Consider the following 22,884-nt stretch of genomic DNA (forward strand, 5'->3'; position numbering starts at 1 on the left):
CGACATCGTGTGGACTGTTTACCGGAAGTGCTGCCTGCGTGTCCGCTACGCACCAGGAAGTAAACTGCAAACAAAGCGGGATCATGGCAGAATGCACAGAGACACGTGAGTCTTGGAAATGAATCCAAAAATGACACTAGATAGCAACAAATGTACAGATTTACCCGGAAGCATGCATTTCAACCCGGAATAAAATTTATAGCCTCGCTAGCTAATGCTGTTTACACCACCACAGTTTGTTATCATCTGCTCGCTAATGTTACAATACTGCAACAGTCAGTCGTGTGCAATATTAGCATTTCTTTATTTTTGTTATTTTAACATGACTAGATCCTTGTGCTGATGCGGAGGACATGCCGGAGCTGTCGGACGCTGATAGCGACTCCGGTGATGACAAAGAGCAGTGGCAATGGATGGAGGAGATGGACAGTCAACAGGTTACCTGTTTGTTTTGTGACAGGTGAGCGCAGAAATGGCTTTCCTGACGTCATAAAAGAACAGTGGGCAGTTGTCATTTGCAGAAAATTTATTTGATTACCTTTTAACCAAAGACAGTTAAGAATGGATTGTTGTGATTGAAAAAAACAAGTGGACTAAGACATCCAAATTAAATGAAGTGTATTATTATTGTTGTTATTAGTCAAGTCAAGTTTAAGTCAAGTCAAGTCACTTGACTTGAATCACAGTCATTTGTCATCTCCCCAGATTACTAAATTCCGTGCCTGACACCCTTCAGCACTGCACAGTTGAGCACCAAGTGAACCTTAAAGATGTCATCAAGAAGCATAGTAAGTGCAATACACATTAACGGAAATGATTTAAACGCAAGTTATGGTTGCGGTATTTCTCCGTTTCACTGCAAACTTTTTTTCTTCCTAGATTTAGATGACTACAGTTACATAAAGCTGATCAATTTTATCCGCTCAACAGTGAGTATTAATGTCTCCGAAGGTGTTATTTGAATACTGTTTATGATACTGTTAAATTATATAATGACTTTTTTTGCAGAAATGTGATCCGTCATATCTCACGCGGCTGCCAGATGATCTCTTACCATGGGAAAGTGATGACTTCCTCAAGCCAGTTATACAGGATGACCTCTTATTGCAAATTGGTACTTATTATGGTTCTCTTTTCATTTTTTTTTTTTTTTAAATAGTTACTCTTCCGTATGCCTTAAGATCTTTCAGATGTCCAGTACAGTCCAAATATACCTAAACGTTTGAAGCCCCCATTTTTGACAGGCACTGATCACAAATAATGAAGTAAAATGATTTTTTGAAACACCCTGGTATCTTTTGTTCTCCGTAGACCCCGAGGACCTGTGTGGTGGTCACCAGAGGACGGATTCGTCGGCATGCGGGTCATTGGAGGCGAAGACTAATCCGGCACTGCGGCTGAGGATGGCTTCTGCTGAGAAGGCTGTTTCTCAATCCTTTGAAGATGTACAAAATTTAATGTTAGTCATCTTTCCGTTTTGTTTGCATCACCTTTTTTTGTTGCCTTTCTAATCATACAACTTGGGCTTGTTTGACATCTGGCGGCCCATGTGACTAACATTTGCAATACAACGGATCGGCCAGCAGGGGGCCACCATTTCCGATACCTAATCAGCCGAAGCTACCATGTGGAAGAAGTTTTAAAGGAAGGGAAAATTCCACTGCAGCACAGAGGTTAAAGTAAGGGGGGGTTGGAAGAGGGCGCTGTAAGGGAAAATTACAGAAAGACTGAGGATGGGGAGGGAGAAGATGGCAGAAGGAAAAGTGAGCTTCAAAGATAAATGCCTCTCATCTGCTCCATTTACCGCTATGTTCCGCATGCTGTAAAGGTTGAGTGTGCTTTCTGCTCACTGCGTCCTAAAAACTGAAATATTAAATTCAAATTGATCTCACATAGGCTGCTCGTCCAGAGTTTGCTGCTGGACGCTGACAACGAAAGGCCCGCTAACCCGCGTGCTGTTGCCGAGCTTCGTGAAGATGAGGACGAAGCCTACTTCAGCTCCTACGGTCATTATGGCATTCATGAGGAGATGCTCAAGGTGTGCGCTTAAACATGGAGACACTTTTTCCCGCAGCACAACACGCTCTGCAGTGGATGACTCGAATCATTCACTCATACTTGAGATGGGATGTTTTTACGCAAAGTCAGCAGTCAGCTGTCATGTAAGACACCAACATTGCCGCTATGTGGAAAATTTAAATTTGTACGGTGCTTAAGCACTCAGGCGTCAAAGTGTCGACAGCTCAGATGTGCGGGCTCGTTTCTCACCGCAGTACTTGCGTATATCCCGTCGGCCAACCTGATTGGACCGTAGCGCTTTACGTTTTCTCTCCGATGCACGTCAAGATGATGCAAATGGCCTCTGACGCACTAAAGGTGGTGAGAGAGACAGGAAAGTAAGAAAAACAAGGTGTGATTCTTTTTCTTACTTTCCACAACTTTTAAATTGCCCCAACTGAGTTTTATAGATATTTACCAATTTGTAATAAATAGCAGAGGTTAGTTTCAGATGAAGGGTTTTAGTAAAGTACGCAATCTAGGAGAGACATTTGTCGTTTTAAGAGCAAATTGAACAACACCACTAATCTCCGGAATGGTGACAAGCTGTTTAACGCTGTAGCTCCCAAATCACATTATTACGCAATTCTCAGGCTTTGCGCATTTTGAGCAGCCATCTTTTAAAATGTATAAACAGAACTTCTGACAACTCGTCTTATTCGTTCCATCCGTCTTATTTGTTTTTGCAGGACAAAGTGCGCACAGAAAGCTACCGTGACTTCATCTACAGCAACCCCGACGTGTTCAAAGACAAGGTGAGGTCCATAAAGGCGACACATCCCGAGTAGCTTTGCGGAATATTTGCAGAAAACGTTCGATACCCGCTGCAACGTTAATAACGGGCAGATTTAATGACCGCCATCAAGGTGCCCGTGAGTTTTAAACGTGTAGATTAGCTTGCTAGGCCTTAAACGCAAACCCGGTGCATTTTTCAGGTAAAGCATTAATACCACGATAGCGTCTGATTGAATCCTCCGGCTGACTTTATTAGTGCGCTGGCTGTCGACTGCCGAGCGCTGATAACAAACGTCGCCTAACAAAACGCATAACCCCTTCCTCCCAACAAAGACCGTCAACGAGGAGGCGCTGGTCCATATCATGGCCATCCGTTATATAGGGGCTTGCTCTGGGAGAAGCGTGAGGGGCAGCTCACGTCGATGAGGAATGTATATTATCCGCGTTTGGCACAGAGGAGGAGGGAGATTGAAAAGGGGAGGATTTTTTTTCAGCTCAGCGGCAATGCGGCCGCCCAGCGCAGAGGTGTCGTTTATGTGGTGTCGGTGCGGCGCCGGCGGGCCCGTAAGGTCGGCGGGATACCTGCCGGCGGGCCCAGCTGCTTCAAATAGAGGCACAGTGAGGAAACGTTACATACAGATGAGCGCGTGCTCGCTACAGCTGGGCCTTTAACGCCCGTGCTGGCGCACGTGAACGAATTAGCTGAAGCACTAAAATAGATCCTGGTCACATTGATGCAACTTAAAAAAAAAAATTAAGCATGCTTTCGAGCAATCAGGTTGCCCAAATTGATCTCATGCTCAAAGCCCATTAGACTCGGAGAATGAATATCGGCCTGTAGTCCCACGAATCGCAAACACAGTTGTGAGTGACCCTTTAAAATCTTTGCTTGTCATCTCATGAACTTTCCGTGTCGTGTGTAAATCTTACAACGGCTCCATCTGTTGAATATCAACCAACACGGCGGCGGCGGCGATTCACCCGAAGCAAGCTTGAAGGATTGATGGGCCGGCGCTGATTCTCTGCCCGTTGTTGCATCCTTTTTCCCGCCGAGCCTTATCTGACTGTTTGCCGGCCGAGTCTTGATAATACAGAATGCTTTTTATTCGTTATTCTCCTTCGCTTTTGCAATGATGAAACCCAATCCGGTACATGCTCGCCGTCAGTTTCACTTTTTTTTTTCCCTTAACAGATTGTTTTAGATGTCGGCTGCGGGACTTGCATATTATCGATGTTTGCCGCTCGGGCTGGAGCCAAGCAGGTCATTGCCGTTGACCAATCGGAAATTATCTACCAAGCCATGGATATAGTAAGGTAAGAAAATTGAGTTGAGACTTTTTATATTGCTTTGCAAAAGTATTCACACCCCTTCAACTTTTTCCACATGTGACTTTACAATCATAAACCAAAATGTATTTTTTTTTTTATCTTTGGATATTCTCAAAATATTAAGCAAATAGAAATCTTCCGAGAGTGTCTCAGTCATGTAAAATTATTTCTTTCCGACTAAGCGTCATTAGTTTGGCCCTATTTTATTCATCAATTGCCTTTACACAGATTCTTTCTCGCTCGCGTCCTCTGTTGGGGGCTGAGATTGCCTCACATCTTTTTTGAATGTGCCCCAATTGAGCATACTTAGTTATTTGCATGTGTCCATCGTACGCTTGGGTTCCTCCAATCCATTTAGCTCCACCAGAGACGGACGGCCCCCGTCCTTCTTCACAGCTCTGCCTCTTATGACATTTTTTACTTAAAAGCCTTTACGAGTGCCATTATCGCAGTTATGTAAGGCTTCCCTATAAGCAGAACAACGGGGTTTGCTGAAGGAAAGGGACATTTTAATTTTACAGCCCACTGGCTCGCTGTGGGAGCAGGAGTTGGCACGCAGGGTGCATCTCAGGTTTGCCAGCGCCGAGCTCCGCCCTCAAAGGAACGCGCACGGCGACGAGGTTCCGCTTTGGTTGTGACTTTATCGCTCGTTTTTTCTGCGCGAGTCTCTCACTCCGCTGCTAATATCAGGATTGTAATTAAAGTGGCTTCTGTCGGTTGCACAGGAGCATTCATCTCCTGTCTCCTCTCTCTCGCTGAAGTTTAAATGAAAGGCTGGAGTCCTTCCTTCACACTCACTTCCTTAATGGATAATGTCGAGATAGTTTGGCTGCAATTGATGGATTGGCCAATAAAATGCTCCGGATTGTGGATGTTTGAAATTTATTAGGTATAAAAGGATTCCCATTTAACCAATAAAAGTGCAGATTAATGAAATGTTAATGAGGTTGCGTTTTAAGAACACACCTGGTTTACCTGACTGCAGTGTCTCAGTCTGAACACTAGGGGCGCTGTAGTAGTTATAAGGACGCCACGTTGGCTCTGTATGCAAAATTGTCAATAAAATGAATCCAAAAAGAAAAACAAAACTCTTTGTTGAGAATATTACAATGCTAGTCCCAACCAATCAGTGAGCGCTTGTAGCAGCGGATCGCTCAGCTTGTGCTTCAATGAAGAATGAAGCTAGCTCCGAGAACCAGTGGGGGAATTGTGGGAAACATTAATCATCCACGCTTGGAACGCACCTTGCAGCCCTGGCTCTGCTCCCTGCGACTTGGGCAGCCCATCGCGTCGGTCGACCGGGCCGAGGTGTTAACGTTACGAACGATTAGTGGAGGAAAATAAACTCCTGCATCCTCTCAGTGGCAGCAAGGGAATGGATTACAGGATATTCCATTTTTATACCATACAACTATGCAGATTGGTTTATGAAGTTGCATCCTTGTGTATGCATGTCTTTCAAATTAAAAACAATATAAAGAAATTACGGGAGAGTTGAAAATGTTGAAAACATCGGAATCCAAATCATTTCAATAGTCATTCCATTTTTCCGCACTCGGCCCGGCACATACGCATTTCCGTACAAAGCAGACACCGATGACATTGTCCTCTAAATTACCCCAATAATGAGTTTACAGTGTTTCCTTGTTATGAAGACGGGATTTTTGGATGGGTGGGGGGTTGGGGGTACTGAATCTGGAAGGATGTGATAGCGGCCCGAGCAGAGCGGCAGAGAGGGGGAAGACGGTTCGAGATAAGCATCGCTGCTACAGAAATGCACCCGGGGCCACTTTGAGTAATTGTTCTGTCCTCTGTAACATTACGTGTCACCATAATGGAATATTCACCCAGATTGATACCCGCAATGGCTGGACTGAAGGGAAGGATCATTCAAACGGTACAGGTGATCATACAGTTGCTGCCTCATCCTCTGGCTCCTCGGTTACACTTTTTCACTTTACATCCGTCCAAAACTTTGATAGATCTGGACTTATTAATTTTCTTGTGTTTTTCTATCAGGCAGCTTTGGTCTACTCAACTTAATTTGTTTTGATTAAATTCATGAATTAAACCGAAAATATACATCCAAACACTCATTTATAGGTTTTGATCAAATGAATTAAATCTAAAATATACATCCAAGCACTCTTATTTTTTAATCATTTTTTTCCACCATGAACTTTCTCAGAAAACAAAACAAACTGCCAAACTTAGACTGCCTCTATGTAGCTCCCTGCGATTCCATCCCGTTGCACTCAAACACAGGGCAGAAAGTCTTTTCCCTCTGAGGGAGAAGCAAAAACGCGGCTGAGCGAGCAGCCCCGTAATGAAATGTGTCAGCATTTGAGATTCGGCTTGAAACCGACAAGAGCCCCCCTCCCCCCTGCAGTTGAAGAATGGAGCTGTTTGCCGAGTTTGTCGCAAGTTTTGTTAAATATTTTCTTTACTGCAGGGCCAACAAGCTTGAGGACAAAATCACTTTGCTGAAAGGCCGCATCGAAGACATCAGCCTCCCCGTGGAGAAAGTGGACGTCATCATCTCGGAATGGATGGTCAGTACACAATATTGCAAAGCATATAAAATATAGCTCATATGAAAAACTAAGAATAAAACTGCGACTTATAGTCTGGAAAATACGGTAAATTCATTTCATAGTCCGCAAAAACCTTGGTTTATGTTATCACCTTCTTGTCAGCATCCATTTTTTTTTAAAAACATGGGATTAAACTTCAACCGTAATGTCCTGTGAATGGCTAACCAGCAAGAGCAGTCTTATTTTGACTTGATGGCCATTTATCAGCCAGATTCTGTATGGTGATACAGGCGAGACGGCCAAAGTTGAACGCACAGCTGAAGTCATCCCTAATTCATGAGCCTCCTGTATCTGCCCCCCCCCGCCCCTCCCAACCTCATCCATTGTGAAAGCCCAGGGTCACGAACAGGGGTCATCAGCCAGAGCCTTCCTATCCCTTCACCGGGGAAATTGAAATTCGGCAAGTGACATGATCGCGGAACGGTGAAGGATAGGGCGCATAATATCTAATGACACCGACTCACATAGCGCTAATATATCGAAGAATCTTCTCGTCACTTCTCATCAAGGCTGCAGTGGCAGACAATTCAGACACAACAAGATTTAAAAGGTTGCCCTCTTAGTCAGCTTTTACCAAATGCAGGAAAATTGAAATCGACAAGGATTATTTGTAAAGTTCTAAATCGTACTTTGGACACCAAATTATTGCGTTCGTACTTGAGAAATGATGTTGTGTCAATTAACTGAAGTATTTTTTTTTTGTCAATACGTTCGGTTTCATACAGTTCATTTCCAGGTGCCGTTAATGTGCACAGGGGACAATTTTAACAGGACTAATGGACAGCGGTGCTTGATCAATGTGATGTGTCCGTGATGGAGGAGGAGGAGGCACATGAAGGTCTGTCTGTCTTGCTAGTGTTTGAAAGACTGTTTGGAGCAGCACCGGTGTCATTTCATAACTCACACCATTGATCGCTCCTCTCTTTTGGCACGCTGAAAAACAAAAGCGAGAATCAGATAAGAGTCCAGAGGGCTGCTGGCCATCATGAGCTCCATAAAGACTAAATAAAGATTCAGAGCGAGATCAATCACTGGTGATAGGCACTAGCTCGCTTCCTAGTGTTGGTTTAGTCTTACAAAATGGCGCAGAGCTAAATTCAGTTTGTCAGTGCGGTCTACAAGGTGTAGCTTAGCATGATTAACATGCTGAATGATGTTCATAAACGAGAGGCTTGCAAAGCAAACCATATGATACACTATTGTAAAACAAAAGGGGCTTAAAGTTGATCCCTGATGCACTCCTTTGTCATAGCTACTGTAGCACAGACTCGTGGTTTACCAAAATTTCTCGTAGACCTTCAAGAGCTACAAAGATGCAATGGAATTCCTCCAGAAGTTCTCTGTAGCTTCTTGATAAAATATCGCAGTCCGACGAAAAAAAACTTTAAATGCACAACATGTCACAATTCATCAAATCAGATGAGCGTGCGTTTGTCACCAGGTAAATTAATAGCCGGCCCCGCCTTTAGCCTCATTATCGACATTGAGAGCCTGCCTCAGAAGAGAACGGGAGTCATCAATCATCCTCGCCTTTTGTCTGTCTCACTGTCAATCATTCACGTCACCGACACTCACTTGATAGGTTCGCAGGTGCGTCGATGTAAAATGTTGATTTATCGGCGGCGGCGTCTTCTAAGACTTTGGATGGTTTATTGCCGCCTATGTACAAGGTGGCTCAAAAGTTCCAAGACTCATCAAGATATAATACACAGCTAAAATACGAGTTTTGCTCTTCAATCATGGCCAGATGATCAACGATGGTGTTTGATTCATTTAGAAGAGGCGAGAGTTTTGGCACGTCATTGCAGTGGCTCCGTACTTAAATTGATGCCATCTTACAGTAGGAGTGGAAATGAAATTGCTCTTACACTATCTATCTTGTGTATTTCTCATTTGCGTTGATTAAAAGGGAAATTAGGTTTCTATTGGAATCTGCTCAATGTTCAATCCCCAAGAGATTACGCCCGTAATCTATCACAGGATGATATGTTTATGCTAATTTGGTGTCATCAGGCTACAGAGTCCTACAAGACGAGCCTCGCTGCTGCCCTCTGTAGTCAGCCAAGCGTGCAGGCCCCCCCCCCTCCGCGTACACACTTCCAGACACACGGATCCGTGCACACGGGCCTTCTCCTTTACTTTACTGTGGGCCTCGCGGGACGATGATGATCTGCGGTAATTGAGGCAGATGTGTTGTGAATGCCGAAGAGTGGAGTGAAAACTGCTGATGCAGATTGTCTGTTGTAATACATCCTGATAGCTACAAGCAAGAGTATCCAAAGGTCACAACCCAAAAAAATGAAGGAAGTCTTTCTACATGATTTTTCCCTCAAATCACATCATGGCCTTCTTATTATTTTTATTTTTTTAGACTAGTTAACTTTCACTACATTGTATTTCAACGGCTGCGGCTGTAGTCTTTGGAAGTGTATCTTATGAAAGTGCGACAGAAAACACCGACAGGTAATACTAAAATATTAAATGTTAATGATTTTTAAAATATTTAATTATATATTATTTATATATATTATTATATAATATTAATTTTAAAAAAATATTTAATTATTTCTATACGTATTACTTTGTATTAATATTAAATTAATCCCATCCAACCTATATTCATATTAATATAATATTCGTCTTCCTTTCTGCTGTCTGTAAGAAAGATTGAAAAGCGTAGACGATGTAGCTACGCCATGCCGTGTTTTACAAAGTTGAAATTCATTCTTTTTCTCTGCCCTCGAGTTGAATCGGTCGTTTTTGCTGCCTCAGGACAGGTCACTGACCTGCCTTGGTTGCAAACAGTAATCTGCTGTGTTTTAGAAAGTGTGTCTAGAAAACAAAATGTAACCTTTTGTGTCAAGGTGAGTTTGTGGGGGGGAGCAATGCGTGTAAACATAACACAGCTGTAAAAGGCTGTTTGCTATTTTTATTTTTGTGTTGGTGCAAACTTAGATGTGCTGGAGCACTGCGTGAGGCCACAGGGAGATGTCTTTTATATGCTAATGTTGCTAATGTGTATAAGCTGTTTCAGCCCGTTCTCATTAGGCTTTTCATTAGTCTCTCGTGGAAATGCAAAGTGGCTATGCTGCAGCATGGGACGGTTGCAACCTCGGCTTTCTCAACTAGGCTCTTGCCTCACGCCGCGTTGTGTATTAGCGACACAAAGCTACATTGCTTCAGCCCCATCCTCGTATAATAATATCATATGCAAGCCATACATAAAGTACAAAGCACCCCTTAATGAAGTGGCTAATTAATATTTCAATTTCTAAAATTGCTGGGTGTGGATCATCGTGAAGGTAGCGGGGGGGGGCAGTAATCCAGGACCATCATTGACCATAAAGGTGCGACTCTTCTCCCAGCCCCCCCCCCCCCCTCTCACTCTCTCTCTCTCTCGCTCTCTCATATCCCTTTTCCTTCAAGTGAAGCAGTGTCCCGTGAAATTGGCACTAAATTATGAGACCGCTGTACGCCGGGTGAGGCCTTTAAAAACGGCACAGCGTTAAGGTCATTGCGTGGACCATAGTCAGCAACAATGAGAGTATCGGACTTTGCATCGGGGCCCGTGCGGCATCCACAAACAAGACGTGTAGCGCGCCGCTTGCTTCGGGTTTATCTGCATCGTCACCGTCGTGGTTATCAGCGCTGAGCCTTGGTGCTGATGGTGGTGATTATGGGGTCAATGTTATAAATCATCGTTGCTGCTTCCCTTGTTTGTTCCTCACGTTCGCTCACCCTTTAAATGAAATGGAATCTTAATTGAAATAATAAGGCTATCGCTAATCTGATTTGATTACTACAGCCTACTTAAGGCTAAGGTTCCACTCCTTGTCAAGATTTTTTGTCACAGCCCAAAAAAAAAAAAAAAGCTTTGTCATCAAGCACTCATATACTTCCATCCAGGTCACGTTTGCCTTCATGGCCCTCACCTCACCTTGTTCGTTTGTGACCTCATAAAAGAGGAACAGGCCAATGCATGTAATTTGCAATATTATTGATGGTCCCTAACACTACATCCGGAAGAAAAATTTTAAAAACTGTCATGGTAGCAACTAAGGTGCCATAGCAATTTTTAACAGGCTTTTCCACCAAAAAATACTAGAAAATAATTATTTATGTCCTCTAAAAAAATGTCTATCTATCTATCTATATATTTTTTCATTAAAATATTTATTTTTATATATTAATTTTGTATATATAGCACACCCACACATGAATTTAATTTCTGCTATTTTGTCTTTTGCAGGGTTACTTTTTGCTATTCGAATCCATGTTGGACTCTGTCTTGGTGGCCAGAGACCTCTATTTGGGTGATGGTGGTTCAGGTAGCCCTTACATTTTCTCTCTCAATGCCCATCGCACAAGATAGACACAGTTGCAGTAAAAGTATTTCCCGTTGGGTGCCAGTGGGCTCTAATTTTAATATGTCTGTTAAAAAAAAAAAGTGACATGTAGTCATTAACCTACCCCTGAAGATCTTCAAAATTTCTACACGGCTGAAGTTGCCGTATTACTGATTCCAGATTGTAATTTATTTCTGTATGAACGTGCACTCGTGCATGACTTGTACACAATAATGAGCCAGCCCACAAATCAGGGCGAGACTAATCGGAGTTGCACCAAACAGCTGAAGGGGAACAATTCCGTCCACTGGGAATGCGTTGTAACTGCCGTCATTATGTCCGTTCGTGGCCATTCGCCGAACGTCTCGTTTGGAAGGGAAAGAAACGGTCTGGCTTTTCAGTCTTTTGTTAAAGAAAATTGCAGAAAATTCCGTACATGAACAAAAAAGAAAAAATCCTAAAGAGACTCTCCAATTTTGAACTTTTTAAATGGCCTTTCATTGCAGCTTCTGTAACTTTCAACCTGTAACGACCCTGAAACATTTCGGTTTTGACACTGCGGCTTTACAAGTAACATTTGACGGTGGTAACCAAAACAATATGGCCTCACTAAAAAGCTGGTCCTTCATTTATTATTATTATTGTTTGTGTTTTTCTAGTTGCATAGCACAGTGTCCTAGGAAAAGCGATCCGTTCTTGCGCCCCCCCCCCCCATCCACTCTTTCACAGCCGACCAATGAGGGGGCTCAAGAGGGCAAGTGTAGTGTGTGTGGGTGTGCGTGGGGGGGTCATGACAAACGGGCTGAGCGCAGCGAGTCGAGAAGGACGCAGATGTCAAAGCCATGAATCTGGGGACATCAGTGTGCCCCTTTCGCTTCGTCGTTTCCCCCCCTTTTTACAGTAACCCCTCCTTCGCCTTTTCTCTCCGTTGCTTTTACAGTGCGTTTCGCGAGCAAGCTTGTCTGGATTTTTTGCCAAATCAGCAAATCAGCCCACTCCCCACCCGGTCTTCACGATCGCTCCGTTGCTTCGGTAATCAAGAGTAAAAGGAAAAGCTGCTCCTGTGCTCATTAGGCGCGCTGACACTCAACGCGGTCACGCGCCGCCGTCGGCTAATAACGAGAGACCGTCAGATGCCCGTCGCCGTTATTCGTGCTCACAATTTATGGGCCGACGGATTGAAGGTTATGTGGGGCTGAACGGCAACCCATATGTCGGGCAAAATAAATTGAACTTGCCCACCGGATGGGTCATATTTTTTCAAATTGGAGGTTTGGAGATAGAAGCCTCCAGCCATGGTTGTCCGCACTGCTCACCCCCTCCCTAAAGTATTCGCCCTCCCTTTTTTTAATTTTTTAAACCCTCTGTCAGGCTCCACACGTGAAGGCTTATTTGTATCGTCCTTACTCATCAAGGGGCTACAAAGGTTGGTGCCTTCAAAACAAAATCTATTTCCCATCTTCCTGAGCACATGTGCCAAGCTCTCGTTTGTTGTTAATTTTCTTTTCTTGCTGTTGTGATTTGCACTTCAGCTCCATCGTAGCGTTAGCTGAAATTTGCATTTCTTATATGAGTCTGTCATGTGTTTTGCCTTTTAGGTTTTTTTTTTTTTTTTTTCTGCCTTAGGACTTGTCCTGGCTAATGTTGGGTCGCAGTAGGGATGCCATCATCTTAGTGCTAACATTATCATCAGCCAGCAGTGAAACCGTAGCAATATATTTGAAAACACATCAAAAGACGTTTCATACAAAGTGAAACTCTTGAATGCAGTTTGGACTTTGTAAGTAGGACAAAAACCAGGCCAAAGCGCGTTTTGTCGTTGATTCAGGAAATTGATGGAAGCCATCACGCCCACGCGACTTAAAGGCGTTCTCTAATTACTAGTTGTGTTTAACGCAGACCATCAAAATTGATGACAGCAAGCTCGCCTTCTCTTCGAACGTTATTATGCTGGACTCGAAGTTGGACAATCTTCCCTTTTGGTCTTCATGAATGTATATCATTGTTTATGTATATTATTTTTAAGATTTAATCTAATAAATAGGAATAATAAAATTAATAATAATAAGTTTAAAAATTTGATTATTTTTTAATAAATATTCTTTTAAATAAATTTAAATATTATTACAGTAAATTTCAGACTATAAGCCGCGACTTTTATCGCAAATTTTGAACCCTGAATCACGAGTTTTAGCTGGTGCGTCTTATAGTCCAATGCGGCTTATAGTTCGAAAATTACGGTACTTATTGTGGAAGTGACTGATGACTGAAAAATATTAATATTAGTGTATAATATATTAGTGAATAGTTAGTGAAAATTGTGAATAATGTAATTGCTAATGACTCAGCCTCTGTCTTTTTGTCCTTGCCCACCAACTGTTCCCGGGGTCTCCTCAGTCTACCCGGACGTTTGCAACATCAGCCTGGCAGCAGTGGGAGACCGCCAGAAGCACCAAGAGTGCATTGCCTTCTGGGACAATGTGTACGGCTTCAACATGTCGTGCATGAAGAAGTTTGTCGTGCCCGAGGCCGTGGTGCAAGTGGTGAACGCGGACACGCTCATCTCGGAACCTGCAATCGTGCAGGTAAATAGTCGCAAATAAAAATGTTTGATGGGCGCATGAGAATCGTCTCAGCTAAAAATAAAGACGGGAACAACTTTGTTTGACGTTCCATATCCAGCAGATGTAACGACGACCTCACAAATGAAACAGAAGTTCCAATTGCTCTTAAGGAAACTTTACTACTTAACTGTGAGCATGCTGGGAATAAAACACTTGACTAAACTGCGAGTTGAGCGCTGAGATTAAAAAAAGTCAAATCGTCTCCACATCGAACGGCGCTTACCTTCTCGGTGTGGCGTCACACTCTCGTCCCCGAATGCCGTGACACGTTTCATCTCCGCTTGGCCCGTTTGCTAAGTAGCAATGTGTGGATGTGATGAATGGGAGCAGAACTTGACGTAATGGAATTTGAATCCTCTAATCGATAGTTTCTCCCCTCCAGTGACAAATAGACAGCCCCTCTCCCCAAATTACAGCCATTGATACAATCCAATAACATTCTATTAAGGCTGACTGCAACTCCGTAAAATTGAGAGCCCGCTCTTGGAGCTACATAATCTGCAAACCTGATGACTTTTCTTTTCTTTTCTCGCTGAGAGCAACTAGGACAAATTGAGCAAGGTTAAATTTGAAACTATTTTGATTTGCAGTGAACCAGCTCTGTACTAAAGCTTCTATTTGTGTCCCAATATTTTTGAGGCCATTGATATTTTGATTTTATGATGAATGTAACGCTACCATTAAAAATCTTTCTTAGCTATGTTGAGCAATGTGGCCTGAAAATTTGAGCAAAATGTTCCTCAAGGTAGCCAATATTATTTGGATTTAAAAACAAAAAAAGGGAATATACAAATGTGGTAATTTCATATTCTCATTTCATTTTTTTTCACTCAACAGACAATCGACTGCAATAAAGTACGTCTCTCGGAGCTGGAGTTCACGTGCGACTTTTGCTTGAAGATGACCAAAAGCACAGATTGCACGGTAATGCAAACATACGCAAAATTAAACCCTGGCTTTTCTTTATTTTTCATTTATTTTCAATTTTTATTCATTTTATGATGTTCCCGTCGATCTTAGCGACACCTTATTGTCTTTTTTTCTTCAAGTTCTCAACTCTCTCAATAAAAGGCAGAAATAGACTTGCCAAAAGAAAACTTTTGAAGCCGAAAGAAAAACCGAGGTGTAGGTCAAGCGGCAACACATGAATTAAGTCATGTCCTCCTCAGCGGGTGCTAGCTAAAAACACAAAAGCGTATCAAATGCTTTATGAGCCCATTTTCCCTGCCAGCACATCCCTCAGCTGAACTTCCTCCAATGACTACGCCACATTTCACCGTGTCGCCAGGAGCCTGCAGCACAAGCGCCTCACTTTAATATCTCCGCATTGTGTTGCAGACGTTTGTGTTACGGCGCACTGCTACGTAATTTGCCGTCATTTGCTTTCATGGGTAATCAATACGTGATTATTATTATTCGGCCTCTGCGCATTGTTTATTTGGATCACGTTTGTCTACACACACACACACACACACACACGTGTGTCTATTCTCAGAAGGAATGGCCAGTCTAAATGGTTCCTTTCTCCTCTCCTTCAGCATGAACGCTGCTTGCGTCAGGATTTACAGATGATTATTGACCCGCGCAAGGGCTGCTCCGCTGTCGTAAAGATACCGATCTGGAGTCAGTATTGTCCGCAGCTCTTCGGTGGTAGTTAAGGTTAGGATGTGTGAAGGGTAAACTGCTCCTGGACCAGCGCTGGGGGATCGGTGAGGGAGAGCCGCCGTGCCTCTCGCCCGCCCGCCCGCCCTATGATGGAGCGGCTGCTTTTGTTCTCCTGTCGACAGTCCATTCATCAGCTCAGCCTGCCTAACCTTGCATTAAATGAACAGCACAACCCCTGCGTCTGTGCCGCTCACACGCAAGATAAATCCTCTCATTCTGTCTTTTTTTTTTTTTTTTTTCTCCCCCCAGCCACCCTTTCTTTATCCCTCTTTACATTTACATGCTCGTGTTTATTGTTTCTGTTGAAGTAGCCTGAAGCCACACTACAAGATATGTGATACCTACTGTACAGGATCTGGAACCGTCAAAATTCCGTGATGCTTTTTGGTATGTTCTGGTTTGCACTGCCGAATCTTCTAGATCAGGATTGTCAAACTCATTTTTGTCACAGGCCGCATTGTAGTCGTAGTTTCCCTCAGAGGGCCATTATGACTATCAACGTCTTCTATATACAGGATAGGCTACAAAACAAACTGATGAAAAACTAGTTTTGAAATCAGAGACTCGTCCAAACTGTTCAAATTGTTTAAAAAGATGAATGGTCATACAAAAGTGAAGATAATTTATTTTAGTAATGACAAAATCGAAAAATGTGTCTTCACGGGCCACATAAAATGAGGTGGTGGGCCGTATCTGGCCCCCAGGCCTTGAGTTTGACACCTATGCCCTAGATGTTCAGTGTGTGTTGGACATCATATGTGAGGAGCTCCTCTTGGAGGTAGTCCACAAGCGAGGATGGCATCTCGGTAGAACAACAGCAATCTGGAAGAGGCTGAGGAGATTCACGGGAGGGAATTCACACCAATGCACTTGTGAGGTGCTCATGCTTGAAGCCTCCACGCCTGGGTAAACCCTATCAAAAGTGCATTAGACCTCTCCGCTCCCCCCTCCCTTCAGTCCCCGTCAGCAATCCTCTGTTCCCCCCTCCTCTTTATGCCCCATCCCTCACGCCCCCCCCACCGTTGTATAATAGTATCTGGCCGGGCCACTCGCCTAACTGACACATAGCCAGGCGAAAGAGCGGGGGGGCAATGATGAATTGCTCCCTGTTGGCGTTATCCTTGATGATAATTATTAATTTTCCCTCCACTCTTCTTGGAGACTTGGCTGGAGCGCCACAGTGTAGGAGAGTTTCCTCCATGGGCCATCAGGAAGCCCACTGTCATCACTTATCACGGACACATTTGGGGCCCGGGGCGAACCGCTGATGAAAATTAAATGCACTCATTCCGCCTTTTCCTGTTTTTGCTGTGCCGTTGTGTTTGTGATGATGGTGACTACTCGCTTGCCTTCAACTTGGGGAAATGAGCATCTTTTGATATAATGCTGCCGTGAAAGGAGCAGAAATTGGCTACTTTGAAAAAAATCCGAGCTGGTACTTGTGGTTTCACAGCATTGGGTTTGTATTTTAATGGCTAGGTCGCGATATAACTCTCTGGCTTTTCAAAGCCTGGTTCCCGAGAGATGGTGGGCTTCGGTATCTTGCTCATCCATTAGGTCAACCTTTCCGTCCCATGCAATACAGTTTTAGAATCCACCAACCAACAGAAACAATGACTGTTTGTTTCATTGATTTTGTTTTATTTATTTATCTAAATTTTATTTATGTGTTTGATTTGATTGATATTTTATTTATTATTTTATTTATTTTATTTTATTTATAAGACAGTGTTGAAATACATAACACAAAATTGACTTTCCATTTTGTCCCAGGTATCCCACAGGGTTCAGTCCCGGGTCCCATTCTGTTTTGTCTTTATACAAATGATCCACCGCCTACAACTTTTTAGGCAACTCCCTTCATTGTCCTGACTAAAAGAAAGGTTGGCATAAAAACCTCATCCACTTTTTGTGTGATAAAGTCCCAGTCTTTGGCTTCACTTTAGTCGAAAAGTTATTTCAAACAAGTGACAATCAATCTCGGCCTGCGCGAGTAATTACAGCAAATTTCCTAATTACCACAGCTCGGAGCATCTCTGCTGCGTTCATTAAAATCCGTAATTGTATTGGGCTGACATGCTCTTCTTTTGTCCTACTTTGTCCTCTTCTGCTGCCACTCTGGTCAGAACCTAAACAAAAATTAGCGCTCTGTGAATATTGTCGACGACACTTCACCTCTTCCGTCATTGCACGCCGGCAAAAAACGAGCATTAAATAGGAATCTCACCTCTCTTTGCTTCATCGATTTAGTTCTTTGTCTCCGCAAGCCGGACGCCGAGTTGTCAGCTGTGTCAGGATTAAAAGCTATTAGTTCTGCATCATTGCCACTACAAGTGCGCTCCTGAGATTGATAGAGTACCTCTGTTCCTCCAGTGGGGGGAGAAAATCATCCTGGGGGTTGTTTTGGGGTACCAAAGGCAGCCTGGCCATAGACTCACCCCCCCCCCGATGTGTTGTCCACATACATATGCTACAAATCCTTCATAGACATCATTTGAATATCCATGAAAGGCTTTCGATTCAAATTTTTAAACCTCAAGTTCGTCAAAAGATTACAATTTAGATTACAGAATTTGGATTTCAAGTCCTGGTGCTATTTTTTTGTAGCAATCCAGCCATTGCTGCATTAAAGTCGATATTGCAACATTGGCTAATTTCATGTTCCCAGGTGGATTTTTCTTTTTTTTTTAATCGTCAGCAATATTTCCAGCATGGAGTTGGTGGTCACGCGATAATGTGTTTCTTTTGTGCGATGACAAGTCTCTCTGATGAGGTTAGAGGGAGCACATGGAACATGTTGTTGACTCAGCCCAAATGAGAGAACCAAGTTCATATTGAGAGGAAGGAGATTTTAAAAAAAAAATGTTAACAGAGCTTCATAATACTCTTCAAAATAAAATGATTTGTCCTTCGCTCAGCACACATTCGAACTCACCTTCTCGTTTTTCATCGCAGGCAATCGTGGGCTACTTTGACGTTTTCTTTGACAAAGGCTGCCGCAACAAGGTAAGCGGCGCTGACATCTGGAAAAGCTATTTAACGCAAAGTCAATTACGTTCACGCTTTAGCTTATTTCTCCTCCTCGAGGCGTTTTGTCGCCAATCGACACGCAACCTGCTCCGTTGCTGATCTAAGCACTTATCCTTGCAAAAGAAATCTCAGTTGAACTCAATTGTAAATGGAACAATTTCATATTGTTTTGGCCAGGTGATGTTCTCCACAGGTCCTCAGGTGACAACCACCCACTGGAAACAAACCGTCTTCCAACTGGAGAAACCCTTCACAGTCCAGGCGGGTGAGTACGAAGCGTTTTGTTGTCAAGTTGCGTCGGATCGTGTGTGTGTGTGTGTGTTTTACTGTATTTGGGGCCTTTTAATGGCGCTCGTCAGCAGGATGTCAGGTAATCCGTCTCTGCTGGTGATGTCCTCAGACCGCTTGACACTCGTTATCCGTCACGGCGAGAGACAGCAAGGGGATCCAAACAAATCACATTCAGCTGTCAGAGACAGCATGTGAGACTCATCGGATAAGCGCTCGCGCGCCTTGATTCATGGCGCGTCGACAGAGAGGAGCTTTGTTACTGACCAGTAAAAAATGCTGCATGCAGATATTATGGACAACCAGAAATGACTGCATACAGTCAAATTATTTTCGGAAGTGGTAAATGATCAGGATTGCTATCGGGAGAACTTTTCGATAGCTGATCATTTGAATCGGGTGTTGGGGTAGGGAGAAATCTAAAACGTTAACCCTGACATTGAGCAAACACCAAAGATTTAACATTGAAATGATTTTATTTCCACTTATTTTAGCGACTGTTAAAAACACATTCCAGTTTAAATTGGATTGTGTTTTTCCACACTCAAACTTGGTCTGTGGTTTTCTATTTATTCATTTATTATTTTATTTATTTTAATTTTATTTTAGTGATTATTATTTATTCATTAATTTTAGTTTGAATTTAAGTTTATTTGATTTTTTGTGGCATTTGCCAGTAGTGATTTGGACCGCTATCTCAGGCCAGCATGATCCGCATCACGATCAAAACGATAAAGCCACTCCCAGTGCAATACAAATTCACTCCAATTACAATCACAAAGGCACAAAAAGTTGCTCTATGGTGCTCACCTGCTTTCAAGCATGAGACACCGCTCGAGATGTTCCCTCGAACCCGTTGTTGTCCGCATGTATGTTATTTTCTCCGCTTTACAAGTGCTGCGCGGCCTATCATAATGCAAATCACGGACGTGTCCGCTGACGTGGGGGCGAACAGAGCGCAGGGGCAAACTGTCCACTTCCTGGCTAGCTATCTGATGCGGCCTACTGTAATAAATGACCCGTGGGGGTGAACACATACGCTCCTCGGCCACGCTCCGGCAGCGGGCGGCACGATAAAAACTTCAAACCCTCTGTAGCAGTTCAAGCGCTATCGGAGACTCTGCGTTCCGATTGGTCGGCGGCCGAACGTGAGCACGGCGGACGAGCATCTGAATGTGCGGAGCCGAACTGATTCGATTTGCTCAAATGATGATCCATGAATGCGGTTGGGCTCGACAGCGTTGGAATTGAAAAGTTTACAACCTGATAACGATTTTGCAGCTGTTCGATGTTTTCAACTATTTGTACCGTAACTTGCGTATCAGCTTAGCCGTGTTCTGACTGACCCACCGAGGCTCCTCGAGTAAAATATGAGTCTTTCTTCACACGGAGGTGTCGGAAATCGTATTTGCGGGCGCCGCAATCGTCGGCGGCAGCTTTACCGAGCTTGAGTAGTGATACGCTGGATGAATTCATTTTTGCTTTTACTGCTGTGCTGCCTGAGGGATCTGAAGTCGTGCCGCACTGCTTTACTGCTTTTTTTTTTCATCTGCCGCTGCTACATCTTGTGGAAGGATTTGTCAAATTATTTTCAAAATATAAATGGCAGCGGAGGTCTTACACTTTCATGATATAAAAAGCGTTCCATTTACAGCATAGTAATGTTTCATTAAGTTTAGAAACTGCTCAGCGTACTTTCACGACTAAGTAGTGGCGATTATTTTGAGCTACTCAAACATTTTTTGGCAAGGACTTTTTGTCGCAGGGATTTATTGTAAAACTTTGGAAGTTATGTTAGAGATACACAGTTTTAAATCTGGATTGTTTTGGTTCTCGTGGGCTCTTTGCACTAAATGCTGTGACGTCAAAAACGATTTTGCGGCCTTCTCTTTTCTGCTTTAGGAAACGCCCGCAGTCGTCTATACAAAGTCTCAAGTAAAAAAAAAGTAAAATATGAGTCTTTTAAAACCCTCAACTCTCTCGCAATTGGTCCAGCTCGCAACCTCAACCAAGTGGGAGTCCCCCATCAAAACTGACCTGAATATTTATATAAAACTGATTCATTTTTTTGAATAAAAATATTTGTATTTAATCATTTTTGAATGTCCAGGCTGCATGCGTATAGAAGGAAACGTAGGTGAGCAAGGGAGCGAGCGGCAGGTTATTGATGCTCTCTCGCCACCCAGACACTCCTCAACCTCCTCCAGGGGCCGTAAAGCAGAAATTGAGTTTTTAACAGCATTCTCTTTTCACTTGATAGCGGCTATTCTATACTTTATAACGCACACACACTTCGCCTCGTTTGCACTCAAATTCCAAAGAAATCTTGCGCACTTCTACGCTAACCCAAAGAAAGTCCCTGAAGTCACCTTGAAGTTGATGATGGTGTCTACGCACACAACAACATGGAGTGAGTGACCCTCCTGTGTGCGTTGGCCTTCAGCTCTGATTGGCTGCGGCGCGGGGCCAGGCGTAAACATCCCGCCGCTTTGTGCCGACTGTCTGGTGATTTATCACGACGGAGATCGAATGCGTTTTGATGCGTCGGTAGCAGCGCAACAGTAATTAACTCCCGGGCTGTGTTTGCGAGACGCCGGCCGGCGCCAGTGACAGCGCACGCACCGACGTAGCGGTCCGGAACAAAACATCCCTGCAAATCCTTTTGGGTGTCAGCGTAATAAATTAAACAGCAAATCATTTGTCACGCTCCGGTGTGTTTGTGTGCCTCAGCTATTGAAGAGGAGGGTCATTCTTTCACGCTTTCACCTACTTTGTGTTAAGCAGCTAGAAGATAGTTGTTTTGTCCACCATGTTTGTGCAATTGAAGCGTGTTTACAGTCTCTTAGAAAACTTGAACTCCATTTGTGTCCTTGTCAGGTTAGACGCTATTCACGCTGGTCTTTGACTCAACGAACGTCTTCCAAGGACCTCTTATTTGAACTGTGCTGGATATCAACGTATGTTTGTGTCAACAACTGCTTCCGAAAAATAGGACATGAGACGTAGCACTTGACCCAAGTCGTCACATTTTTTAATTCGTCGTCTTTAGACTTGAATGGCGTGAGTTGTACACTGGCAGAGCTAGCGAGGGGGCTAGCAGGGCCACTGACCACCAATTTTTGCTTCGCCAGTGGAGTTGTTTGTATGTCTCAGTTTAAAAGATTATCCAGAGGTTAGAATTTGAGGTTAGATTTTGCTTAGTGGGGCTGGTGGGCATTTTCAACCTGTCGTCCTTAGGGAAGATAATTCAATTATTTTCCAGAGCTCCCCTCTTTCAAATAAACTGAAACAAGACATAGCCAAAATAATTAATCATCTCCCCATTGTTCTTATGTTCCTCCCGTGATCCTCTCCTTGATACCGTACCTCCCAAATCTGGAATCGCCACCCTCAGTGCTGTTAATGTACCCCCCCCCCTTTTTTTTTTTTTTTTTGTCAAGTCCCACAGCTGCTCAAACTCTCTGCAGTGCAGTGACAGACCCAGAGTGCGGCGCCAGCAGGCAGCCAGGATTTTCTAACACCAGCGTATGTACGTGACAGAAATAATGGCGGTCGCCGGAGAAATCTCCACGCTCAGCATTTTCTCATCACGTTCTCCCGTAACCTCCAGCGACTAAGAGTGTGTAGCGTAGCGAGTGGGAGACTCTGCGTCCCTGCACAAATATAGGCACGAGGCGGTGGTGCTTATTAACATAGATTAAAGTACGTTTGATTTACACGCACATCATCGTTCCTATGAGCAGCCACCACTGCGGAGGTCTGAGCTCAGCACTGCTGCAGGGCTTCTAACGTTTCTTATTATCAGCAGTAGTTCAGATTTTAGATTCAACTTCATTCTTATAACCAATGGAAAATGTCCTGTAACATCTTGTCCACGCTTTGTAGGGGAGGAGCTTCAAGGAAAGATCACATTGCGCAAAAACAAAAAGGACCCTCGCTCACTCTTGGTCACCTTTGAACTCCGAGACAGGAAGCTGACCTACAAAGTGCAGTAATGTCGTCATTAAAACAACATGGCTGTTGTGAGTATGGCAATTGAACATGTAATCAGACATTTTAGGATTGTTTTACTTATTTGTAATAAAGAACACCTTGACAAAATATTCTCCTTGTCAATGTGACACTATATTGAGGGATCAAGTTTGTAAGTTTGTGTATTTGCTTTTTTTTTAATTTTTTTAAATCCAACCATTTTCCTCCCTTTATATTTTTTTC

At 43.4% G+C, this 22,884-nt stretch overlaps 1 protein-coding gene across 1 annotated transcript; it reads left to right on the forward strand.

Annotated features, from left to right (window-relative positions):
• Positions 1-22,772, forward strand: prmt3 (protein arginine methyltransferase 3). The gene is made up of 16 exons (XM_088371397.1): positions 1-105; positions 331-460; positions 706-788; positions 880-929; positions 1,009-1,114; positions 1,312-1,459; positions 1,897-2,038; positions 2,748-2,813; positions 3,986-4,107; positions 6,575-6,674; positions 10,966-11,044; positions 13,460-13,647; positions 14,524-14,610; positions 18,307-18,357; positions 18,559-18,646; positions 22,555-22,772. Exons 1-16 carry the CDS (start codon positions 84-86, stop codon positions 22,662-22,664), a joined length of 1,572 nt encoding a protein of 523 aa, XP_088227523.1. The 5' UTR covers positions 1-83; the 3' UTR covers positions 22,665-22,772.
• The last annotated feature ends 112 nt before the right edge of the window (positions 22,773-22,884 follow it).

This window comes from Syngnathus floridae, chromosome 3, assembly GCF_059516105.1.
Source record: "Syngnathus floridae isolate MCC-2025c chromosome 3, RoL_Sflo_1.0, whole genome shotgun sequence".
Taxonomy (NCBI): domain Eukaryota; kingdom Metazoa; phylum Chordata; class Actinopteri; order Syngnathiformes; family Syngnathidae; genus Syngnathus; species Syngnathus floridae.

What these genes read in the sequence shown, in the direction of transcription:
- prmt3 (XM_088371397.1), top strand. Translation starts at nt 84, where the DNA reads ATGGCAGAATGCACAGAGACAC. An exon ending in ACCTGTTTGTTTTGTGACAG is followed by an intron (nt 461 to 705) that starts GTGAGCGCAGAA and finishes TCATCTCCCCAG; the next exon opens with ATTACTAAATTCCGTGCCTG. An exon ending in TCATCATCTCGGAATGGATG is followed by an intron (nt 6,675 to 10,965) that starts GTCAGTACACAA and finishes TGTCTTTTGCAG; the next exon opens with GGTTACTTTTTGCTATTCGA.